Source organism: Galendromus occidentalis, unplaced genomic scaffold, assembly GCF_000255335.2.
Source record: "Galendromus occidentalis unplaced genomic scaffold, Mocc_1.1 scf7180000076735, whole genome shotgun sequence".
In the NCBI taxonomy this organism is placed as follows: domain Eukaryota; kingdom Metazoa; phylum Arthropoda; class Arachnida; order Mesostigmata; family Phytoseiidae; genus Galendromus; species Galendromus occidentalis.
Genome location: NW_003804724.1, coordinates 49,144 through 69,681, shown reverse-complemented (window position 1 = coordinate 69,681; position 20,538 = coordinate 49,144). Strand labels below are relative to the sequence as shown.

Genomic DNA, 20,538 nt, shown 5'->3' with positions numbered 1-20,538 from the left:
TCAGGAAGCGTGGCAGCAACAGCTAACGCGGACAGGCGCGTCTTTGGTAGAGGAGCACGCTTATTCGTCCGCCGTTGTGGAACATCTGCCGAAGAAAAAAATACAGAGTGACATCTGTATCGGTCTCGTCCGGACCGACGCGGTATTGCTCAGCTCAGCACCGGCTAACGGAAAAGTCTTCGCAAACATAATGGTACATTGTAACCTTTCCGTACAGGATCAGCGGCAATCGGAACCGATAAAGTGTTCAGGACGGATTTGTCGATCCCAAACCAGGACTTCGAATGAGCAAAGGGGAATCTCGCACGGAAGCTCGAATTTGGCGAAAGTTCAATATATAGTTTACGAATTTGTTCGTTCACCGAATCATTATCGCTGTTCTGGAACCTACACAAGATGGCTCCTCGGTAGCCGCTGGTTCGCTCATCTCTAAGGTGGATTCCGGTCAGGAACATGATTCCCATGAGCGTCGCGTCGTTTCCCGCGCAGTGCTCGCTAGATCGCTGACTCGGCTGATGATTTTCGAACCCTAAGCGGTTGTTTGTATTTGTTTCGAATTTCATTCGAGGGGCGCGTCCGGCTCGGCCGCTCGGGTGGGTCAAAAATGAAAACAATAAAAAACAGAAATAAAGAAGCGAATAACATGGATCTGCACTCGGGGATAAGCCCGTCGAGTTTCTTGCTCCCGCGCGATCACTTTGTCTCGTTCCGCGACGACAGATGTAGCTCAATGAGCATCAGGCTCTTTACGACGACTATGGCTACGAGTCGTCGCTCCGATCCACTCGAAATCTAACCCTAACGATATCGGGTGGCAGCACTTCAGATAAGCTAATTCACTTCTTCAGCAGGTTGTGATCTCGTGATGCAATGCCGCTCTCCCCGCCTGGTAGAGTCGTTCCTTCGTTTGTTCCTGTTTCGCTTACCGTTGGATTTGGGTGCCGAGTACAGCTGTGGGCTATCGGCCCGAGAGTTATCTCCCGGCCGAGAGAGTTCATTCGAACGACTCGGAGGGTAAACTCGAGGGGTGTGCCGAGTTAGTCGATTGGACGGGGAAACTTACTTTGGGCTGCTATAGCGATTGTGAGGCTCAGTACTCGAGCAGTCGAAGCCGTTCGCACCGAACTTGTTGCTAAGCGATGGGTACGGTAGACATCCTCCCGGCTTGTCGACAAATAGACACGTTATACGCCATCCCGCATCGTAATTTCCCCCCGCTTCGTAAATAGACTCCCCACCTGGGAGTGGGTCAGTATCGACCGAGGAACCGAGGTTCCTCTCCAGGCTATCCGTATTGTGCAATCATAGCCAGGCCACGGATCAGAAGATGAAAACCATATAATGAAGCTAAACTCTTGGACTCATATTCCGCAAAGATTCGGCTTATCGGAGATCCTTCCTTTTTATCATACATCATGCAAGATACTACTTATGCGGCATTGTTGAGGAATTTGAGACATAAAGAGTGTCGCAAGATGTTTGAGCTGTGGAATTTGGGACGAACATCGGTGAAGCCGGGCTCGGCACGTGATGCCAGTGACGTGAAGCCGGATATCACTTTTCTTGTCTTTGGATGATCACAACCGACTCTTCCCATGAGGAGGGCAGCTATGCTTGACCACATTCCACATGGAAAATTCCCCAGAGGATAGCTCCACGTGGAGGATACCCCCGCCGGCGGAAAAAACAGTCTGGTTCTCCTTGATGATAGGTCGCTCTGAATTCTATGGGCCGTTCGCAGCGAACTGCGTGCTTCCATTTCGAAATCCCAGGCATCAGAGTCGGCACGCATGTTATATCGGAGATGTCGAGAGAACTGACTTCTCCGTGTGTTACACAAGGCCAGACCCGAGGTCGGAGAATGAATGTTTCGCAATCCATGCGATAATCGTAAGTTGAAGCCTCAACTCGATTCCCGATCAATCAGGGTCCTCACCCTGGAATAGAAAAAATCCGCTTGAATTCAGATCGACAATGAGCTCTATACCATCAAGACCGCGAGGACATCCATCGATATTATAGCGAATATTATTATCATTAGGAGGAAACGGCACGCTCTCTACCCGTTTTCATCAGGGCCCCGGACAAGAACAAGGGTCGCGGGGGGGAGTCGTTGAAAATTCAGACCTCGGCTGCAGAATGGCTCTCATTATGCGCGGAGTGAAGCAGTGAAGTATCGTTTCAGGGTATAAGGAGCCCGACTCTCAGGTGTCCGGCGTCCTGGATGCTCATTTTATACTTTATTGTCTCTTTTTCTTAGCCAATCGCTAAATTAGTCGAGTATCCGGGAGTCGAGCATCTGGGACGGTGCCTTCTGATAATCGTCTCTCCCCGGAGCGAACGCGAGAGGGATATCGTTAGACTTTGGGAGTCATGCTCGGAGAGTGGAGCTACGGTACAGCGGAATCGGAGTCGTTGAGTAAAGTCTATTTTTTTTCTCAGCTACTTCCTCTCACACCTTCTTCCCCGCTGTTGCTGAAGCCGGTCATTAAGCGTTAAAACGTGACTGACTGCCAATCTCTCGATACCAGTATCCGATTAGTGCGTCGTAGGTTAAAATCAAAGTTTTGTGTCCCTTTGTTCGTGATTTGACTTCCCCTATGGGAGGACTGGGAGAAAGGAGGACGAACACCCTAGGGAGGTAATCTACTATTTGTCACAGCCGAACTCTTGCCGCCGCTGCCACAGTCTGCTCGTTCAATCTCGGCAACGGTTTCGTCGGTTGCTCGAATTTTTCCCGAACTCCCTGTATCACCCTTATTTATCCGCTAATTACCCCTCTCGGAGTAGGAAAGGATGAACCGATCCCTCTCAACGATTGAATGTGGCGGCTTTCCCCATAAAAACTTTCTCACACATAAACTTCGGAGTTTGCCCCCGGAGGAGACCATCGCTCGCGAGTGAGATTCACTCGCAAAACCTTCCGGGTTCTCGGGCTGCGATTCTCACGCTGTGAGATGCCTCGAGACGAAAAGATAATAGACTTCGCCGCAACAACTAGATTGAACATCCCGCTCGATTGACCGAAGAACGAATCCTTCTGCCTTGACGCGACGTCCCGGTGGGCCTGAGGGTATCTGAGGTAGGGGGGAAAAAAGGTTCGGGGAATGGACAGGGTAGAAGATATCTGACATCGACCTCAGCTTGATTAGCCATCTTGCCGAACTTCGTATTTCTGGACAACCTCTGAAGATATGGGAGACCCCGGAATCAGCGCCCTCTTAATACAGCAGACCAGACGGTCGTTTGTTCAGTCAGACCTTTCGGAATTGCAGATACGTCAGAGACAGAGACTAGCTGCTCCGTTCGCTCTCTGGAAGCAACACATCACGGACGAATACAGAGCCCGGCTGTTGAAAGCCTTGGAGCGCCTGATCTCCTCGCGGACAGTGCGCATTAGGATCGATATCCGGCCAAATGAGACGTCCTTGAAAACTCATAATCAGGAGTCGACTCTACAACAGGGGAGCGAATTGGTGGCGGGGAATGTGTGGCGGGAATTGATGAGAATCAGACGTTGGAAAATGGTGGCGCGGCGCAGTCAGATCGTCAGAGGATCCGGAGCGCTTGCGACGGGAAGTCCTCAAATGCCCTTCAACAAATCTCAGTGCAAGAAACCCCACGCGCGGCGGCCGCTCATGAGCTCCGTCTCCGGAGTGATTCCTATAAAGGATGGTTTTCAATAATGCACGTCGAATGCATTAGAAATCCTCTGAACGTCAAATGATTTACCCATTCACCCACCGCCTGGCTGGCTCGATCGAACCGCCACGCAGCACTGATCCAGTCAGGACGATGACGAGTTGAGTCTCCGCGCTAATCTGAATCTTTCCCAAACCAAAGTTCGCTCCCCGTTCGATCATCGTTCCCATCCGATGCTCATCGACAGGGCTCTAAGCGCGCTCCAAGATTGGGCCTATGATTCGTACAGGGTGGAAATCCCGTCTCGAAGTCGATAATGGGGACGGACGTCTTTCTGAACCTCCTTGTAGCCTGCGAGCGAGCTCGCCGGATGTCGCGCTCGTGCTTCGCTCAGCTGAACGCAAACAAGTGGTTGCTCCACTTTGATGCTCCACCTGCCGCCCGAGGAGGGACCCGGTCCAGTGGAGTTGCCAATGAAGGCAACGGGTTAGGGCAGCAACAGCGACAACGGCCGGCGGTAGCTGTCGCCGAGCCTACGCACCGCCCAAACATCTCTACACGGTGAACATCTTCTGTATAATTAACGCCAGTGTCCTATAGGCGGAGGATGTGCAGGCCTCTTGTTGTGGTGCATTTTTTACTGATGCGACGATGTCGTGAAAGCTTTTAAGGTATTAATATCATGGACGTGTCGCAGTATACGACGACGCCGGCACACGCTTCCATGCAGTCAGGGGCCGAGCCGTAGGACGCCTTGGGCCTAATATCGTAACAGACTCGCGACAACAAATAGATCCGGCGTAAGTCGAGGGCCACGTGCCATGCCGACTTCTAGACTCCATGCGCGTTCGACGAGGGATGATCACAGGTCGCTCCGAAGCAACCGAATCGTCTCTATACGGACGCACACCCAATGTATTCTAGGATGTTGGGAGCTCGCAGGGACATCAGCCGGTGCCATCTCCCTCTGCGACCCGAAAGTATGTTCCAGGTCATCCGCACGATCAGAAGCTGGGCTACAGATGATGATGAGCGAACTGAAAGGGTGGGGCTTTCGGGAGAAAAAGTGAAAATCCGATTAGGTAATTGGGCTTGCATTCTCCGTGAGTCGTCGATGCCGCGCGCTGCGGGCTCAAACCCATGTGCACAAAAAATGTCAAAACCCATTGAGGCTTTCTGACTTGACCGGATTATTTTCTCCTAACTTTTTCCTGGGGTCGAGCCGGTGCGACGCGATCGGATCCTTTCGTGGAGCACAGTCGGAACGCCGGGCACAAAAAAACTCTATCTGCTAAGACTACTCGGGAAATTCCTCTCAATCCCAGCACAAACTATATTGAGGGTAGTGAAAGAGTGGGCTCGTGGATGTTTCCCGCCGCTCATGCGCCCGCTCTCCCGAAGAACGTCGTGCCGAGTCAAACTAAATCCTGAGTTGGACGAGCTGGCGAAAGAGGAATCCGATTACGAGATCGAGATGTAAAACTCAGAACCTTCTCGATTTATCAGAACTCGCTCGCTCCCGTCGTTGGGAGTCGCTTTGAGTATTATGGGAAGGAAGGTCGGGACTGATTGTCCAAAACAGTCGGTTCGGCTAGTTTGACGTATTAGAACCGAAAGCGCATTCAGACCCAGGGCGCTGAGGTGAGGACGATGGGTCGACTGCGATTTTCTGAGCTCCATGCGCGAGTTACGCAAGCTGAATATCCGCACAGGAAGTTTTATGATAGGATTTGAGCAGGCCAGTCTACGGGCTCAAAAAAGGAGGAATTCCTCCGATGTATGGAAATATATACCTGATGGAGGATGCAATCCCAGCGCTCGGCTGTCCAATACATTGGAATCTTCTTGATGAATCCTGGATGAGTGCATAAGGTTTGTCTATCTGGAGCATATTGCGGGTCCAGGCCAATAGTTATCGCTACCTCAGGATCGAGCTAGAGTACACTCGAGTAGTGCCATGCGCAATCTTTTCGAGCTCAATGATTCCCAAGGAAGAGGTCATCGCCCCAGAAACTCTTTGAGATAGATCAGACGAACCCTGACTGAACTTGCTGTCGAGACCATTTTTATACCCCGGATTATCAGGCGTCGCATTCCGCAGGAAGATTCGGCTGTTCACGGAAATTCGGCAGCGCTCATGATACGTCGAGTAGGGCTCTCCAAGTCCACTTTTCGGCGTACTCTTCAGCGCAGTTGATCAGAAGTCGATCAGCGGATCAGCGACCGGCTCTTCGGGGACTCCGTTGCAGAAGCCGAGTCCGCTGATGAGAGTTTGCTCATTATGTCTGATCCGAGTATCGACTGCCCGATAACCACTACTCGGTCGGTATTAATTCCCTGCTAAGAATTACCCCGACCAGCCTACCCCTCTCGCACTCGGAGAATTTCGATCAGAAACGCTATTGAGGAAGAAGAGAAACCGAGGAAGAGCCTTGATCCCCGATCGTTCCCTGGCTCGGACGAGCATTGAAACGCCGACAGTGATGAGTGATGACCGAGCTGTGGGGGAAATCCTCGGAGGGAAACTGCGAGCGCCACAGTCTTAGAGGGGCTGAAAATGTGCTCGGAGCTTCTTTGAGCAAATGTAATTCAACGACAGACTTCTTCGCGGGAGCTGGCGGTCGCCGTTGCGGCTAACAATATCATTAATATTAATTCCTAATTAAAACAGGAAGGAAAAGACGCACTGGAAAGAACAGCAATGAACGTCGCGCTCTGATGAAAGGAACATGAAGCGAGAGACCGAGAAAGAAGAGGAGGGAGTCTCGCTGTCGGCGCCATCTCCGTTAGGCCGATGTCTTCAGCAGCAGCGAAACCATCGTTCCCGATCCACTAAACTCTCCGTTTTGTTCCTCCAAAGCCGAGCACGCCTCGGAAGCGGTTCCTCTGCTAATCTGACTTTCATTCTAAGGGCTCACGATGCAAGAGGACAGTGCCTGTTCCAAAGATAATTCTCCACGATTTCCTTCGGCTGCTTTTGCGGGCTGCTCAAGGGAGCGTTGAATTGAAAGATCCGAGACTCAATTACATTATGATAATCCCAAAGTGGAGAGCGGAGAGCTCCCAGGATCTGTTGGGCTGAGGAAGGTCCCTAGCAAAGCCAGTGCTCTAAACTCCGATTTCGAGGAATCGCGAGATGCGTCATAGCTGATCAGAACTCAGAGCCTTAAGATCCTTCAGATAGCCGGAAGTTCGGATGAGTTCTGCATCGGGGCAACGAAGTCCATCGCCCATTCTCCTCACTCTAAGTCGCTCTCACTCTCTCATTACATAAAATGTCCCGCACGTTCATCGCGTCTCCAATCTGTTATGCACGTATGACGTCGGCACTACCGCGCTGATTTTCCGATCACACGTCACCCGAAACGTTCTCTAAAGCAGAAGAACTTTGACCGTTGGATCGAAAATCCCGGCCACGCCGACTTTAGGACAAGGAATTAGTTATCTCAAAGAAAATCGGACTTCTGAGTGATTTCAACATGTCCGACAGCGCCTCGTTGAGCAGTGCCTCGTGCAACAGGTGAGCTTTCTTTCCTTTCAAGGAGGTCTCCTTGGTCTCCGTAGCCGACCAGGACTCGGCAGGCGAGCATGGACGGGGACTTCGCGGAAAACGAATCATTTTGAATGATGGTCTACTCATACGACCGAAATTCGCTGACCCGTATGTTTTCCAGTTCGCCGGAAGCACACGTGACGGAGGAGAGAACTTTCACCGCCGAAGAAATGCACTTCGAGGGATTCGATTTCGTTGCGACCCAAAATGTCAGAGATGTCAGGGAATCGCAAGAAGCACGCAGGCTTTCTCCAAAGCGTGAGCTCAGTAATGATTTCGCAGCAGTGAGATGTGATCTCGAACATCGCAGGCTGCGGTTCTATTGGTTAGCCAAAGATCTCCACACAATCAAGGTATTGCCTTCACTCGATCAATGACGTCCGCAACAGCCTCGAAGCCAACGTACCATTAGGAGATCGACCTCTAGAGCTCGAATAGGTTCGATGTTTCAACCGAAAAACTAATTTTATTCTACAGGAGATCGAACAACCGAATAGAGAAAATTATGATGCCCGAGACGGTATTTACCCGAAGCGTGCGCGATACTGTCATGCCGGGTCGTGGCTTCCGAGCAGACGGGAGGACAGTGCCATCGATTCGGTGTAAAACATGCCAGAAGAAGAGACTTGTGTGGATGGCGTCGGAACTATTGAGTGAAAATCAGTTTAGGTTATCGAATTATTCCTAGATTTTTTAATTAGAAAATAGGAGAAATAAAGTTCTTAGAAATTCAAGGATGTTGCGACGGTGACCTGGCGGAGCTCCCTTCACCTTCGATCGAAGCATTGCTGCGGAGATTCGCTTTGGAGTTGTTCGGTTCCGATCAATTCTTGATCGTCCGATTGCAACACAGATTAGACCTACAATATGTATGTAGTAGTTACAATTAATAGACACGACTGTATAGAGTCATTCGTCTTGAAACGAGTAGATCAAAATTTGGGGAAGAAAAGAAGTAGATCGAAATAAAGTTTGTGTAATCCAAAATGATATGAGTCTTCCGCGCAAAACCTTCCGAATCAACATGGGACCCCCCTCGACCGTTGAATTTCCGCTGGCGACCGCGATACATTCCTCGGAATTCTCCCGTCCCGAGTAATGTCGCGCGGCATTGCCCGTCTTTCCTCGGATAAGGTCTCTAGTCCTGCCCTCTCAATGCTTTCCCAAATGAGATCAACCGGCTGACTTCCCCTTGATGCCCATATGATAACTGTCGGGTTTTTTAGCGGAGGCTTCTCCAGGGCCGAATGGGCCCCGCGTTAGCTGTTCGGACTGACTTCCCAATAGGATTTGAGCTTAAGAGAGTATTCGTGAGATGCTGTCCATAATCCAGATGTATGTACCATATCCCTGTAGAATACACAGGGAAAGGGAGTCGCGACATCGTTTCCCGTAAGCTGAATTACACGTTCAGGATGACCGCGAGGATAAATGGCGGAACGAGCGGATGCTCCACACAGACCCCAGAGAGAGGCGCCCGTGAGCAAGGCGACGGACGAACAGCGAGCGCCCACCGTCAATGTACTCAATGTCCCTAAGCACGGCAGATCAGTCGCGCTATGATATCGCGATGCTTGTCCTGATTCGTCATCACAACGCCCGCCTTTGACCATGAAAAGCGTCAGAAGCAGATCTCGGATCAAATTCTTGGGGGGCAACCGATGGTCATCCGGAGTCAAGATGAAGACGCGCCACTTCCAGGCCCATACCTGGGCATCATGACGGATATATCTTCGAGGAGTTTTTCGAGCCTCACCGACTCGATCTCATACCTGTGGAGGCAGAAAGATGTTGAAACGAAGCTCGAGAAACGAAGCTCGAGAAGCGAAGGCTCCTTCCCGATATTCTTCATGGAAGGCGCCTGGATCATGGGAGGTGTACACTTAGCGGAAGTATGTGGTTCTCACGATTTCGCTGATACTCTACGAGGACGCATGCTTAATACACCAGTCGATGCTTGATGATCCTTCACGAGCAGAATACCCCCTTGCTGAGAGCTGGGTCCGAGTGCCCGAACTTCGTGGTCGGACTCGAAGCTCCGTACCCAGGTGGCACCACCGGAAAGCCAGATCAAGGGGGGCTCCACGATTCTTTCTAGGACGAGACGCAATTTCCTGCTTCCAGACAGGCATTTATTTACACAATTCGGTGGCGGTACCTTTTGAATATCTGACACAGACCTTCGTCTTCCGCAGCAGCGGTTGTCACCGCGGGTTCGGCGAGGCTTCCCCTGGGCTTCCGCAAGGCGATGGTGCACAGGCGTTCGGCGGACTTCTCTGAGCCCCGTCGGGGGTTCGCGGGACGAAAAAAGTCGGGAATCGTTGATCTACTGGCGATGAAGGACGCGGTGGAAACGAAAACCCACCCGAAGGAAGCTCGCGTGAAACATCGGCGTGTGAGTCCAGACTCAAAGAGGAGTAAACAATGCATTTGGCGTAATAGGAGACGACAGAGATGCAGCGCAGTGCACGGAAGCATCTCGCTGCTGAATGAGACTTGAGACTATTCTGATCCCCGGGGAACTCGAGGCCTAGTCATACAATTCATCCTGATCCATTTCGAGTTCGAAGCATCCTGCTGACGCGTTGACTCCATGTGAGTAGGGCCCGCACTCCCAGTACCTTCGAATTCAAATCCTGATCTCCGATGTCCTACACTTCATCGAAACCCATGGACAACGATGCCCAGAACAAAATTGTCGAGACGGAAATCCAGAATCCGGAAGTCTCGCTCGGAACCCGAGGGATCGAGTTCGGCTTCGGGGCACGGGAGTGAACCGCCGATTCACCTCCCGCGAGCTTGCGAGCCCCAATCATCCCCGACGAGATCGGATCGACCGGCTCGACGGCGAGCCAAGAGGTCTCGCACACCTGTAGCGCGAGATTTCAAAACATCCGGTAAACAAGATGCTCCCTCGCCAACTACCAAGCTTCGGCCCAAGCTGAGACAAAAAAAGGCGACAGCTAAGGACAAAGCTGTGGGACTATCCCTCGGGAAAGCCAAGAATGCTCAAGAATCGGAAGGAAGTTCGGACTTGTCACCTGGAGTCCCTCGAGTATTCGTTTTCTCCGAGGAATTCGATAATGTGATGAACCGCGTCGCTCAGCTCAGCTTGTATATCGAGTATGCTCTGAGATTGATGCTCTTCGTGTAAGTGCACCCTGTAATTTTCCCCAGGTTTCTGAGCGGCATCAAGGACCTGACTAACCTTAGATATGGAACTTCCAGGTACTTGAGTCGGCGAGATGTAGACTACTGATCTGATTCCTCGCTCGCACGGCGATCTGATTCCGAATCTATAAATTGCTCGGGGGAACCTCGTAATGATTGGGAAAGACTGAAGATGAAGGATGCGATTAGAATCACTCAGAGGTAGAGCACACACACAATTCATATGTTTTTCCTCTTCCGATTGCTCGGGGAAAACTCCTTGATGCCCTCCGGTTTTTCCGTCAAGTGATCCGTTGACGTCCCACCAGGAAGCTCACTATCTGACTCTGGAGAGCTCCATCCCTGATATTCGGGACTTCTATCTTCATAAACTCCAAGCCCTTGATTCCAACAGATCCACGTGTATTCCGGGCGAAGAATGAGTCTGAGAATTTAGAATAAGCTCATTATTCAATGTCGTAGGGATAAATATCGGCGCATCTCTTCTTGAACCATCGTCATTCGAGCAGATTCCGATAGTATATTAAGGGATTGATTAATTATGATTATAGCTAGACGCTCAATCATCCACGATCACCTTCGTGATAGATGCGAATTCAACGATCGTCTCCGATCAATCCTCCCGTCGGCTTGAGAGGGCCCAGGGGAGCAAGCTCCCTTCAGCACTCCGTCCCAGACGTTTCGCCCGTTTTCCCGCCTTGGGGCTCGTGACCTCGAGCTTCGGTCTTGGGGAAGACCCGAGAAGCCAGGAGAGGCATCGGAATGGATCGTATTCAGTCTTTTCATGAGCCGACCGGTGTTTTTTGGTTGTGCCTGACAGTCTCGGATTGAGACCCCTCTGGTTTCTGAGCGTCGCTCCGTTCCGGATAAAGCCTTATCATCGAACCGCGTGTCGTTCCACATATTCCCTTGCAGTGACTAGTCTAATTCGGCGCCTCGCACCGTGCTCCAAACTCTCGTCTCAAACTCCGGCGTTTGCCTGAGTGAGAGGGGAGCGGAATTCCCGCTGCTCTTCAGCGGAGAACCTGCGACCTGAAGGATGAGCCGCGCGTTGGCTATCGAGGGATCGCGAATTTCATACGCCCTCGGTCTTGAACCTGACTTCTTTTGCTTCGAGAGGAGGCTTCACAGGCTTACACTCGCGCTGCATGACTATCTATGAGTTCTGGAGCTCTCATTGCGCCCATCAAAATATTCTCCTGTATCCGCTCTGTTCGCGCGCTTAGGCTGGAGAACTGTTCCAGCCAAAAAGCGGCCGGTAGAGCATGGGGAAGAAACAGAACTTGTGGAACTGAGACGTGAGAGTGTTCTCGTCGTAGCCGAGCGGTGACTCTCGAGCTAAAAAAGCTTCGAAGTGGTCCGCCAGAGGGCGACAGCTGTCCCGGGAGGCCTCCAGAAGGGGAATGAGGAAAGCCGAGTGAATGACCAAGCGTTGCGGCTATGGAGGTAGGGTCCGCTTCGGGCAAGACTGATGTGGGTAAACTGACTCTGAACTGTATGTTCGTACAACTATATCCATCATTGGACTCTTGTTGAATCCACATGATCTTGTAAAATCCTTATGCAGCGAGGCTCGACGAGAGGACCTTCTACTTTTCCCGCGGAGCTCCGGAAAGCTCCATTCCGGGATTCACACGAGAATTTAAGTCGACGGACTCCAAGAGACTTCAGACCCTCTCTGAAGCTCCGTAACGAGAATCATGTTGAGGTCAATAAGTGACCTGATCATATGTTACAGATTTGTCTCCGAGAGTCTAGGAACGGTTCAATGTGGCAACCCGAAGGTTCGGAAGCCCCTCGAAGTCTCAGAGTTTCGTTCCTCGTGTGCGCTTTCCATGAACGTTCCGGGGCGACACCTCGTAGGAATTAAACGATTTATCTGAGGTATACCGACGTTTGCGTCAGGGCACGCATTCCAGGAGCCTCGTGATTTGCCCGGCTGATGATTCGGACCGCTAACTGCCCTTGATGGGAAGGAGCAGATTGTCCTATTTCGTTCCCGTCGTCGGCGTTGAGCTCATCCACTTCAATGTGAAGCTCAAACGACTTCAGAACTGCTCACGTATAACAATCATGCTGAGACGGGGGTCGACGATCCCCAGCCACAAGCGCTCATTTACTAAACTCCAGCTTATCAAAACATTCTCAGAGTGTGACTAAGATCAGACTCCGCCACTCGAGCAGCCGAGCTGTCTCATCGATCGACAACTGAATCGCTACAGGAATCGATTCCGGAGAAGTAATCGAGGACTTCGACTGCAGGACAGCGAGACGATCACATACTGATATGACCCACAGCACGCCTCGGACAGCAGAGAACCCGAACCGTGTTCCCGTACAGTGTTACGCACGAGCTAGACAACCGAGCTGAAATGATTGGTTCATCGCTTTAGGTGAAAATAGAGGTATCGAGGCGAGAGAGCGACGCTTTCTTCGAGTCGAAAGAGGCGCAGATTTCAGTGCCTGCTCCGAACGCCATCAACCCTGGCTCTGGCATGCCACAGGGAAGACCGACAGAGCGAGTTTCTGCATAAAGGTGACTCCTTCAGCACAGGCCCTCGCTCACTTGTGTCCCATGGAGATTCGGCGCGCCTGTCCGGCAAGCGACGCGGTCGCCGCGAGCGGACGCAGCAAGCGGAAATCATAAGTCCAGCGCATCGCGCGAAGCGTGGGCAAAGCAAGGTTCATTGATAGGCGGAGCTCGGCATCCAGAAATCCCGCCAAAGACCTGCATAGTTCGCAACGGGACGAACTCCTGGAAACAATGATGAACCATTCATAGAAGACCACATGAGGATCCTCCCGACTACAGAACTGTCACGCTCGGGCTCCCGAACGATTGCCCATTATCGCTGGAATCGAGCATCCTTGATCGCTAAATTTAGAATGCGGTGGCAGAACTGGGCTCTCCCACGACAAGCTCAACCCTCCGACCGAGTTTCTCGCAGCGGGATCGTCCACCCAACTCGGCCACAGAAGAAGCTGTGAATCCGAGGAGGAGAGTTCCTTTTTTTTCCTTTTCCCTGTCGGCATGTTCCGGAGAATGCAGGAATCCAGGGCAAACATTCCACGGAGCAGAGCGCGTGGAGTGAGCGCGTACATTGATTCGACACCCGAAGAGGACTAATCGGCTATATGTCACCGAACTCGCGGGAACGAACGCTTCGCCCTCGGCGACACTATGTCTCCGAGATGGCAGGGCGACGCCGACGGCTTTGCCTGCCCCCTGACCGGCTCGGCGTCCGCATGTGCTCGCCTGTTTTCTCGCAAGACTGCAAGCTCGTTGTCGCAGTCGTAATCCTGTATTCTCTCCAGCGAGGACCTGCGGAAGGATTTTCTCTGATGCCGGCAGTAGTCTACGGCGAGTTCTACAGAGCACGATATCGGATAATTGTAGGTCAATGATCACACAGATCACCCACGAGAATACACGAAGCAGACGCTATTTGTTGACCTCGATCCAGGAACAGATCTCATTCTTGCCGGTCCAGGCATTCCATCTTGAGTCTTCCTGCGCACTCCCATGGTAATTCCCATGAGTAGGGCTTGGCGTTTGTGGCGGCCGCCACATCCGCCATGAAATCCGCGATTTTCGGCCGGAATGCCCACCTTCCGCGAATTTCGGAGTTTTTTCCACGGGTTAAACATGGTCAGTTTGACTCCTCCCGTGACAGACCCCGCATCCCGTTCGATAGCTTTCAAGGGGACCATCGATGGCGAGATATCCTTATCCGCCTCGGACTTCTTCCGCGCCTGTCGCGTATTCGACCCCGCGAAGTTGAAATCAATCGAGATCGAAGCCGGCTACGTCGTCGAAAATATACTGTGGTTCGAGGAAAACGATCCGGGGAAGGCTGAACTCCGACTATACTTGTCGGCCAAGAGAAAACTCGAGGCTTCGTCTCATCCGATAGTTTTGTGGATAATTGCGACGGCTCGTTTCCCGAATTGGCGAAGATCGCTCTGACTTGTCTGAGTGTACCCGGCAACAGTGTTTCGGCTGAGAGATCTTTCAGGAAATGCGCGACTGTTCTTCGAGATGATAGACGTTGTATAAAAAGTAAGAATCTCAGCATGTACGATATGCTTAATCATAACAGTGACGAAATGTGAGTTCTGGTCCTAGCTTCAAGCCTCCTAGGTAGCACAAGGTAATTGACGACAGCAGACAAACATAAGCATGAGCTTTCGTTTTGATTGTTCGGAGCCATGAAGCTGCCCTTGTCTTTTTCCGAGTTAGCGCGATTCGTCGACAAAGCATCCGCCATAAGTCCACGATTTTTGGTGGGGAGATCCGCCACAGGTCCGCGATATTCCCGGAAAAAGTCCGCCACAAACGCCTAGCCCTACTCATGAGCCTTCCAGGGAATTCGAATTGTACATAGTTGATCTTTCTCAATTTTCCGGGTACCTCACTCCGCCTGAAAAACCTTCTCACAGAGAATCCGTGTAGGCTGAACGGGGATCCCCCGTGCCACTTACAAACAATGTCATCATCTCCCGAGAGAATCTCGCGGATTTCTCCAGCTGCGCAGGAGTCTGCATGGAATTCCCGCAAAAGGAGAGGGAGACAAACCTTTACATTCCCTGAATACGTGGAATTAGTCGCGTGATACTCCAGGACTGGGGGTCTATCGGAGTTTCTCGTGATCACAACCACTGATTATGGGGTGATCGTTCTGGAACTTCGATGATGAGCGTTCAATAATTCCTTCGGAGCCCGGACAGCCATGGGATCCAGCAAACCTGAAGAAACCCGCTTCCGCACGGTTCTTCATGCTTCTGATCGATCTCGGATAGAACTTCAAGACAGCAATCCTGGCGAGAGACAGAAAGCTTCGTTGATTAGCGTGCTCTCGGAACCAGAATGCATCCTTCCTCAGTGGCGGCGGGTCGGAGGCCCCGCGGAGCGATATGCATCCTCAGGTTTCTAAGATCGGTGAACGCAGAAGGGTGAGGGCGCCGTCGACTCGCTCCGGGTAAGCCGATGAAGATTACAGGTTCTGCTTGATCAAAAATATCAAGGGAGGCGTTTCCGAAGCCGGAACCCCGGTAGTAGGAGCAATCCTTCGGGATACTCATCCTCGGCATCGTTCCACGAGAGAATCGGTAATCGGTGGTCTCGAGGGGTCGCTCACCGTAATAGATAGTCCAACACACGGCGGCGATGTTGACCAAATCGATACGGTGCATCGTGATCGTCATCGTGATTAGGTGTATCACGATGTCGCCCGGGATTCTATTCCGTGCAGCACAGAGGCACGGAAGTACACGAACTGCGGGACTGCGTATGCACAAGGAAGATCTACTCCCTGCTGATGCGTGGTCCAAGATCCTTCTGGGTCATCTGCCTTCCGAGATCACGGTGTCGTTCAACGACCTTGACATCGCGTCGATCTTCAACGACCTTGACTTCGCGCCGATCTTCATGACTGACGAGCTGTGATTCGCTGTATAGATCTTCTTGAGGAACAAATATCGAGGATATTCGAGTCCCGAAAGGGTGCAATGATCTTTCTTGAGCGCTTCGGGCACGAGCATGAGCTTCATCACGCCGGTAAGCAGTCTTTCAGTCGTATGGTCAATGATCAATGTCCGATGCTCTTTTCGAACCCTTTCATGGGTATCGAACGATGATGACTGATGACGTTCGGACGAAGAGAAAAACATATCTCATCAGCTTCTCAGTTCTGCGCGAGAGTCAATCCTGAATCTTCGTTACGATCAGCAGGGCCGTACACGAGTCTCTGGAGAGCACTCGAGTCTCAGGTCAAAATCACGCTGAAAAAATAATGATAATGAATAACAATGATAATAATGATTGGGTCAATTCCGTCGCGTCGCTCTTTCGGCGGCTCAAGCTGGATGTTCCTATTTCCCGTAGATTGCTGGATGCTTGTCTCGGAGAGCGCCCGAGACGGCAAATGCGCCTCGACGTATTCTCCGTAAACGTCTGTGGAGGGAGAGACCCTCGATGAAATACAGGTGGGCTCCTGCAGAGTAAAGTTGATAATGTTTCGCATACTCCGCATCTGAGAGTGTACAGCCGTCAGCGAAGAGAAGAACTCCGGAGGGCTCATCAAGAGGTTCCCGGTAACGCTCAGCTTCTCTGTCCGTAACTTTCTGGGAGCGACTTTTCCTTCCGATTTCATCATCAAGTCATACCGATCGGCTGATCGTCGATTCTGGCGTGCCGGGAGCGAGCTGCCACATCCTATATCGATGTGCCCTGTGTTCGTGTACGAAAATAGCGGTATATGGGCACCGTTGTTCTTGTACGACTCAGATATCGTTTTCTATCAAGCCCTGACGTGGGCTCTGAATGCGGCAGAGCGTCTTGCCGCCATCCTCTAAGGATATCCGGCAATACGAAGACATCAACACATACATATCTACCTGCGACTGTAAGCGGGATCGGGCGTTCCAGGGTTCCGAGCATTTTTCGCCGACTCAGCATACGCAGCTCGGATTTGAATCGCCGCAATGTATATGAACCTCGTTCTGCGAAGCGACTCCGTGGAGTCCAGAATAGAGATCGTCGCCTGAGCCTCCAGCTGATACGATTCCGTCGAGTGGCCTCGGAGATTCCAAGAAGGTCCAGTCTAGAGTTGACGCCCACGATCGATTTCAGCGATTTAATCATGCTCTCTTCGGGGCATGGGTATCTCGCGGACCCTTCAGCAAGGGTACGGTACCGGAACTCCAAAGAGGTTCTGGGGGCCAAGGGTCACGGTCTTCCGGGAATTCGAGAAAATCCAGATGCCACTGTGTGCTCGCGGTCGACTCCAGTGTTTATCTATGCAGTGGCCGACATTTTCCGCGGACGTTGAAGCGAGAGTAGAATATCTCGCGTAAGGGATCCGCATCAAGAGAGTTCGGTGCTGGAAGTCGCGCTATGAGCGCAGAGCTTCTCTTGGGGCTCGCATCTGTGACGGAATTGAATGGCCGGAGCCTGCAATCCGCGCAAGCTTCCGGGGAATAATCCTCAACGACGAGCGTCCGGAATCGATCGCGGCGGTGAAGCTTATCCAGTTGTTTACGAGTTCGGACGACTCCTTCCGAGCGTGTTCCTCGACCCGCGAACAGGGGATTCCAGAGAGAACACAGGTTCGACGATGTTGTCAGCCGGTGTGCAATATCTGTTGACGCGTGCTAGTGCCTCATGTCGACTCGCTCTGAAAGCTTTGATCGATCAGATGAGAGTTGAGATGTAGCTTTCCTGGAAACTCCGTCGTTGACGGCCGGCGTTGCCCGCGGCCATCCCGTTCCATTGTCATGAGCATCTTGAACCGTGCCGCCATAGAGACGCAGAGAGAGAGACTTGCGGCCCCCATACGTATAGGGTCGCTCTGAATACGACCGTTTGAAGCATTCGATGCCTTATTCCCGAGCCAGCGGATCGTCGAAAGCGTTACTCGCATTGTTCGGCCGAGGTGTCTCTATTCGATTCGTCGACTTTGTCGACGATTGTCGCCACCGGACCCAGGATACGATCAAGTAAATCGATGAGATATAAGGAATTCAAAGCGAAGGAGACGGGCTCCGACGGATCAATTTCCCGAGCAAACGGCGCGGACGCTGAATGAGCCGCTTGTCGAATTCGAGTTCTGCGATAGGAGAACTTCGTCAGCGAGCCCTCCGTCTGACTCTGAATACACCCAGAGGAAATAGGCGAAACGAAGATGTCTGCCGCTTCCAGAAGCTTCCTTCCCTCGTATAGAGAGATGAAGGAGAACTGTCCATTACTCGGATCGGGGTCCTGATATTATACTACAACTGCGGCGGCGGCAGCTGCCGCGTGCGCACAATGGAATTCTCGGAATACTTTTCGGATATGGATGGGAGCTCGAGACTCCGCCGCCGAGCCCGCGATGCGGAATAACATCCAATGCGAGAAGTCAGCCATTCAGACGACGCTTCGTTGCATATGCATGTGCCTCTGACAGAAAAGAATGGGTCAAAGAGCGAAAAAAGACAGGGAGATAGAGACGGGGAGCGACAAGGAAGAGAATCAGCGTTCCAAAGCACGCGGGTGAGGCAAGAGTCGAATATCGAAAGTTCATGAAATCTATCCCAATCTGTGGTCAGACCGAGTACGACTCGAGAAGCATCTCCTTCGGATGATTTATTCGAAAGTTTCGGAATTCCTCGATTCGCGCTCAGAGCCTCCGACATGCTAAATAGCATCGCTTGACGCTCCGGGTATGAAATCCTCTACTGCTTCCACATCGCAACCATATCTCATACGTCTGGAGAGAAGACCAGCGAGGGGCAGGGAAAAGCGAAGCTCCCTGCAATGCGCGGAGAACGAAGAAACGCTGCGGACATCCGTGTGGTGGCCTTGTTCCCCGTATCGTCATGATTTACGACGGCCTTTCGTTCACCAGAGCCGATCAAGTGCGAATAAACGATAAGCAAAGGAATAGTGTTCCCGACCGTCCAACGTGACCAACAGGCTCATGTTCGACCGTAGGCTCCGATAAAGTTGCGCTCTGCGACGATTCTCCCTTTCCTTCCTCGGAGGAAATTTCCGATCCCCGATGCCTCAGGCCCCGTGAAGCCTCTTCTCGGCTGCGCCCCATTCCCTTGAACTTTTTTCCCTGTACGGCTCCTGGAGTTTCTCCTAAATCCCATCATTCTCTTCCCACTTAGTTACACTTCGAAGTTCAGAGCGCATTCATCTTCGATAGAGGATTTCGACTCTCCGTAGCTCCGATACTTCTGCGCTTCGCCCCGTTCGGCGATTTCATGCCGTTCCTGAACTCATTCCCTTCTCGTAGAGCGTGACCGCTTTCTTTTCCCGGGGAGTAGGGCCCACGCACGAGCCTTCTTTCCCCCTCTTCGCTTCCATGCGCCCCATCAGCGGTGCCGTCTTGATTCCCGCCCCAGGGGCAATCCTATCAGAATTTCCCCGTTGCCCCTCTCTCAGCTTAGACTCCGCGTCCCTGGGCTTACCTGGCCGGTCAGGTCGAACCCTCCGGCAGCCTTTCCAAAAATGTCTTTTGTATGATTTATCGCTCCTCCGTGAGGCTCAGAGTCTTTTCCGATCTCTGCTCCGGGACGCAAGCAGAGCAGTGAACGTCAACCTGAAAGGAGTTTCCTGACCATCGAGTCTGATTCAATAAGTGATAATGGACTTCAAGTGAGTGTGTTCGAAATATGCGGCGATCGATCAGCTGCATACAGCTCCGCGGTAATAATACATCGCAGAGAATCTCCCTCGGGATGATCTCCCATCCCGCCCCCAGCCATATTGCATATCAGCGCGATGAGAACGATAACGAAGAGAGGAATTTTCCGGAGCGAATTCCCAGAGATACCAGAGGAGCGCTCCGGTAGGGGTCAGGTCTGGGGATTTCTGGTTCCCCCGGACCGCGCGATTCCGCGGAGCCTCTCACTTGTGGAAACAACATCTTCTAAGAACCAGACGGAGGCAGATTCCATCCTAGTGGGTCTTTGCGACCTTGCCCCATGTCCCCGCATGCCACAAGTCAGCTAGACGACTCATCAAGAGCTTCACGTCGGCTCGCGTCGGCATCCGGTCTTAGTTTCCAGGCAAGGTTCAACTGGCCTCGACTCCGAATGAGTCAATGTTTGAATGCTTTTTGTACGCATCATGCCCACGCCACGTCGCTTCGTGCACCCTTATCGAGTTCGGGTAGCCGGATTTGCACTGAAAATCGGTCCATTGGTCGTCTGTTTTTTATTTACGTTCACTCAGATTGGATCCACTCCGAGAGCCAGGGCCTCGGGCAGGGGATCTCGACGAAGTTCCCCTGCCGATCATCCCGAACACGAGGCGTTCCTTGCTGCCGTCGTCGCCCCGTTGTGTCAGAGCTCTGCTGGCGAAAACGTGCGAGTCTTTGGGCAGCTTTCCATAGAATACAGATGAGCACTAGTAAATATCGCGACTCAAAAATAGAGCTCCGAATCCTCCGAACAATGATATTATTCCGGGCAGCCTGGGTGAGATTCATGGGACAGCCGCGATCGCACTCTCCAATGAAGCGGATTCGAAGTGCGAGGAGAAGACGGAGCTGAGCCGCTCGGCTCCCGGGAGCAACCGACACGCCCTTCGAAATTACGTGGTTTCATTCAGAGCGTTTCCCAACCATGGCGACACTCGCTCGACGGCGAGACCCTTGGCTCTGAAGCCGTCGCACGGGAACCCG

The 20,538-nt window shown here is 52.1% G+C and overlaps 1 protein-coding gene across 1 annotated transcript; it reads left to right on the top strand.

The window, feature by feature from the left end:
- Positions 1 to 6,967: 6,967 nt before the first annotated feature.
- Positions 6,968 to 8,175, top strand: LOC100898592 (uncharacterized). Its single transcript, XM_003740109.1, has 3 exons — positions 6,968 to 7,162; positions 7,317 to 7,548; positions 7,673 to 8,175. The coding sequence occupies exons 1-3, from the start codon at positions 7,122 to 7,124 to the stop codon at positions 7,799 to 7,801; spliced, it is 402 nt and encodes a 133-aa protein (XP_003740157.1). The 5' UTR covers positions 6,968 to 7,121; the 3' UTR covers positions 7,802 to 8,175.
- Positions 8,176 to 20,538: the final 12,363 nt, after the last annotated feature.

What these genes read in the sequence shown, in the direction of transcription:
- LOC100898592 (XM_003740109.1), top strand. Translation starts at nt 7,122, where the DNA reads ATGTCCGACAGCGCCTCGTTGAGCAGTGCCTCGTGCAACAG. An exon ending in AGCAGTGCCTCGTGCAACAG is followed by an intron (nt 7,163 to 7,316) that starts GTGAGCTTTCTT and finishes TATGTTTTCCAG; the next exon opens with TTCGCCGGAAGCACACGTGA. An exon ending in AAGATCTCCACACAATCAAG is followed by an intron (nt 7,549 to 7,672) that starts GTATTGCCTTCA and finishes TTTATTCTACAG; the next exon opens with GAGATCGAACAACCGAATAG.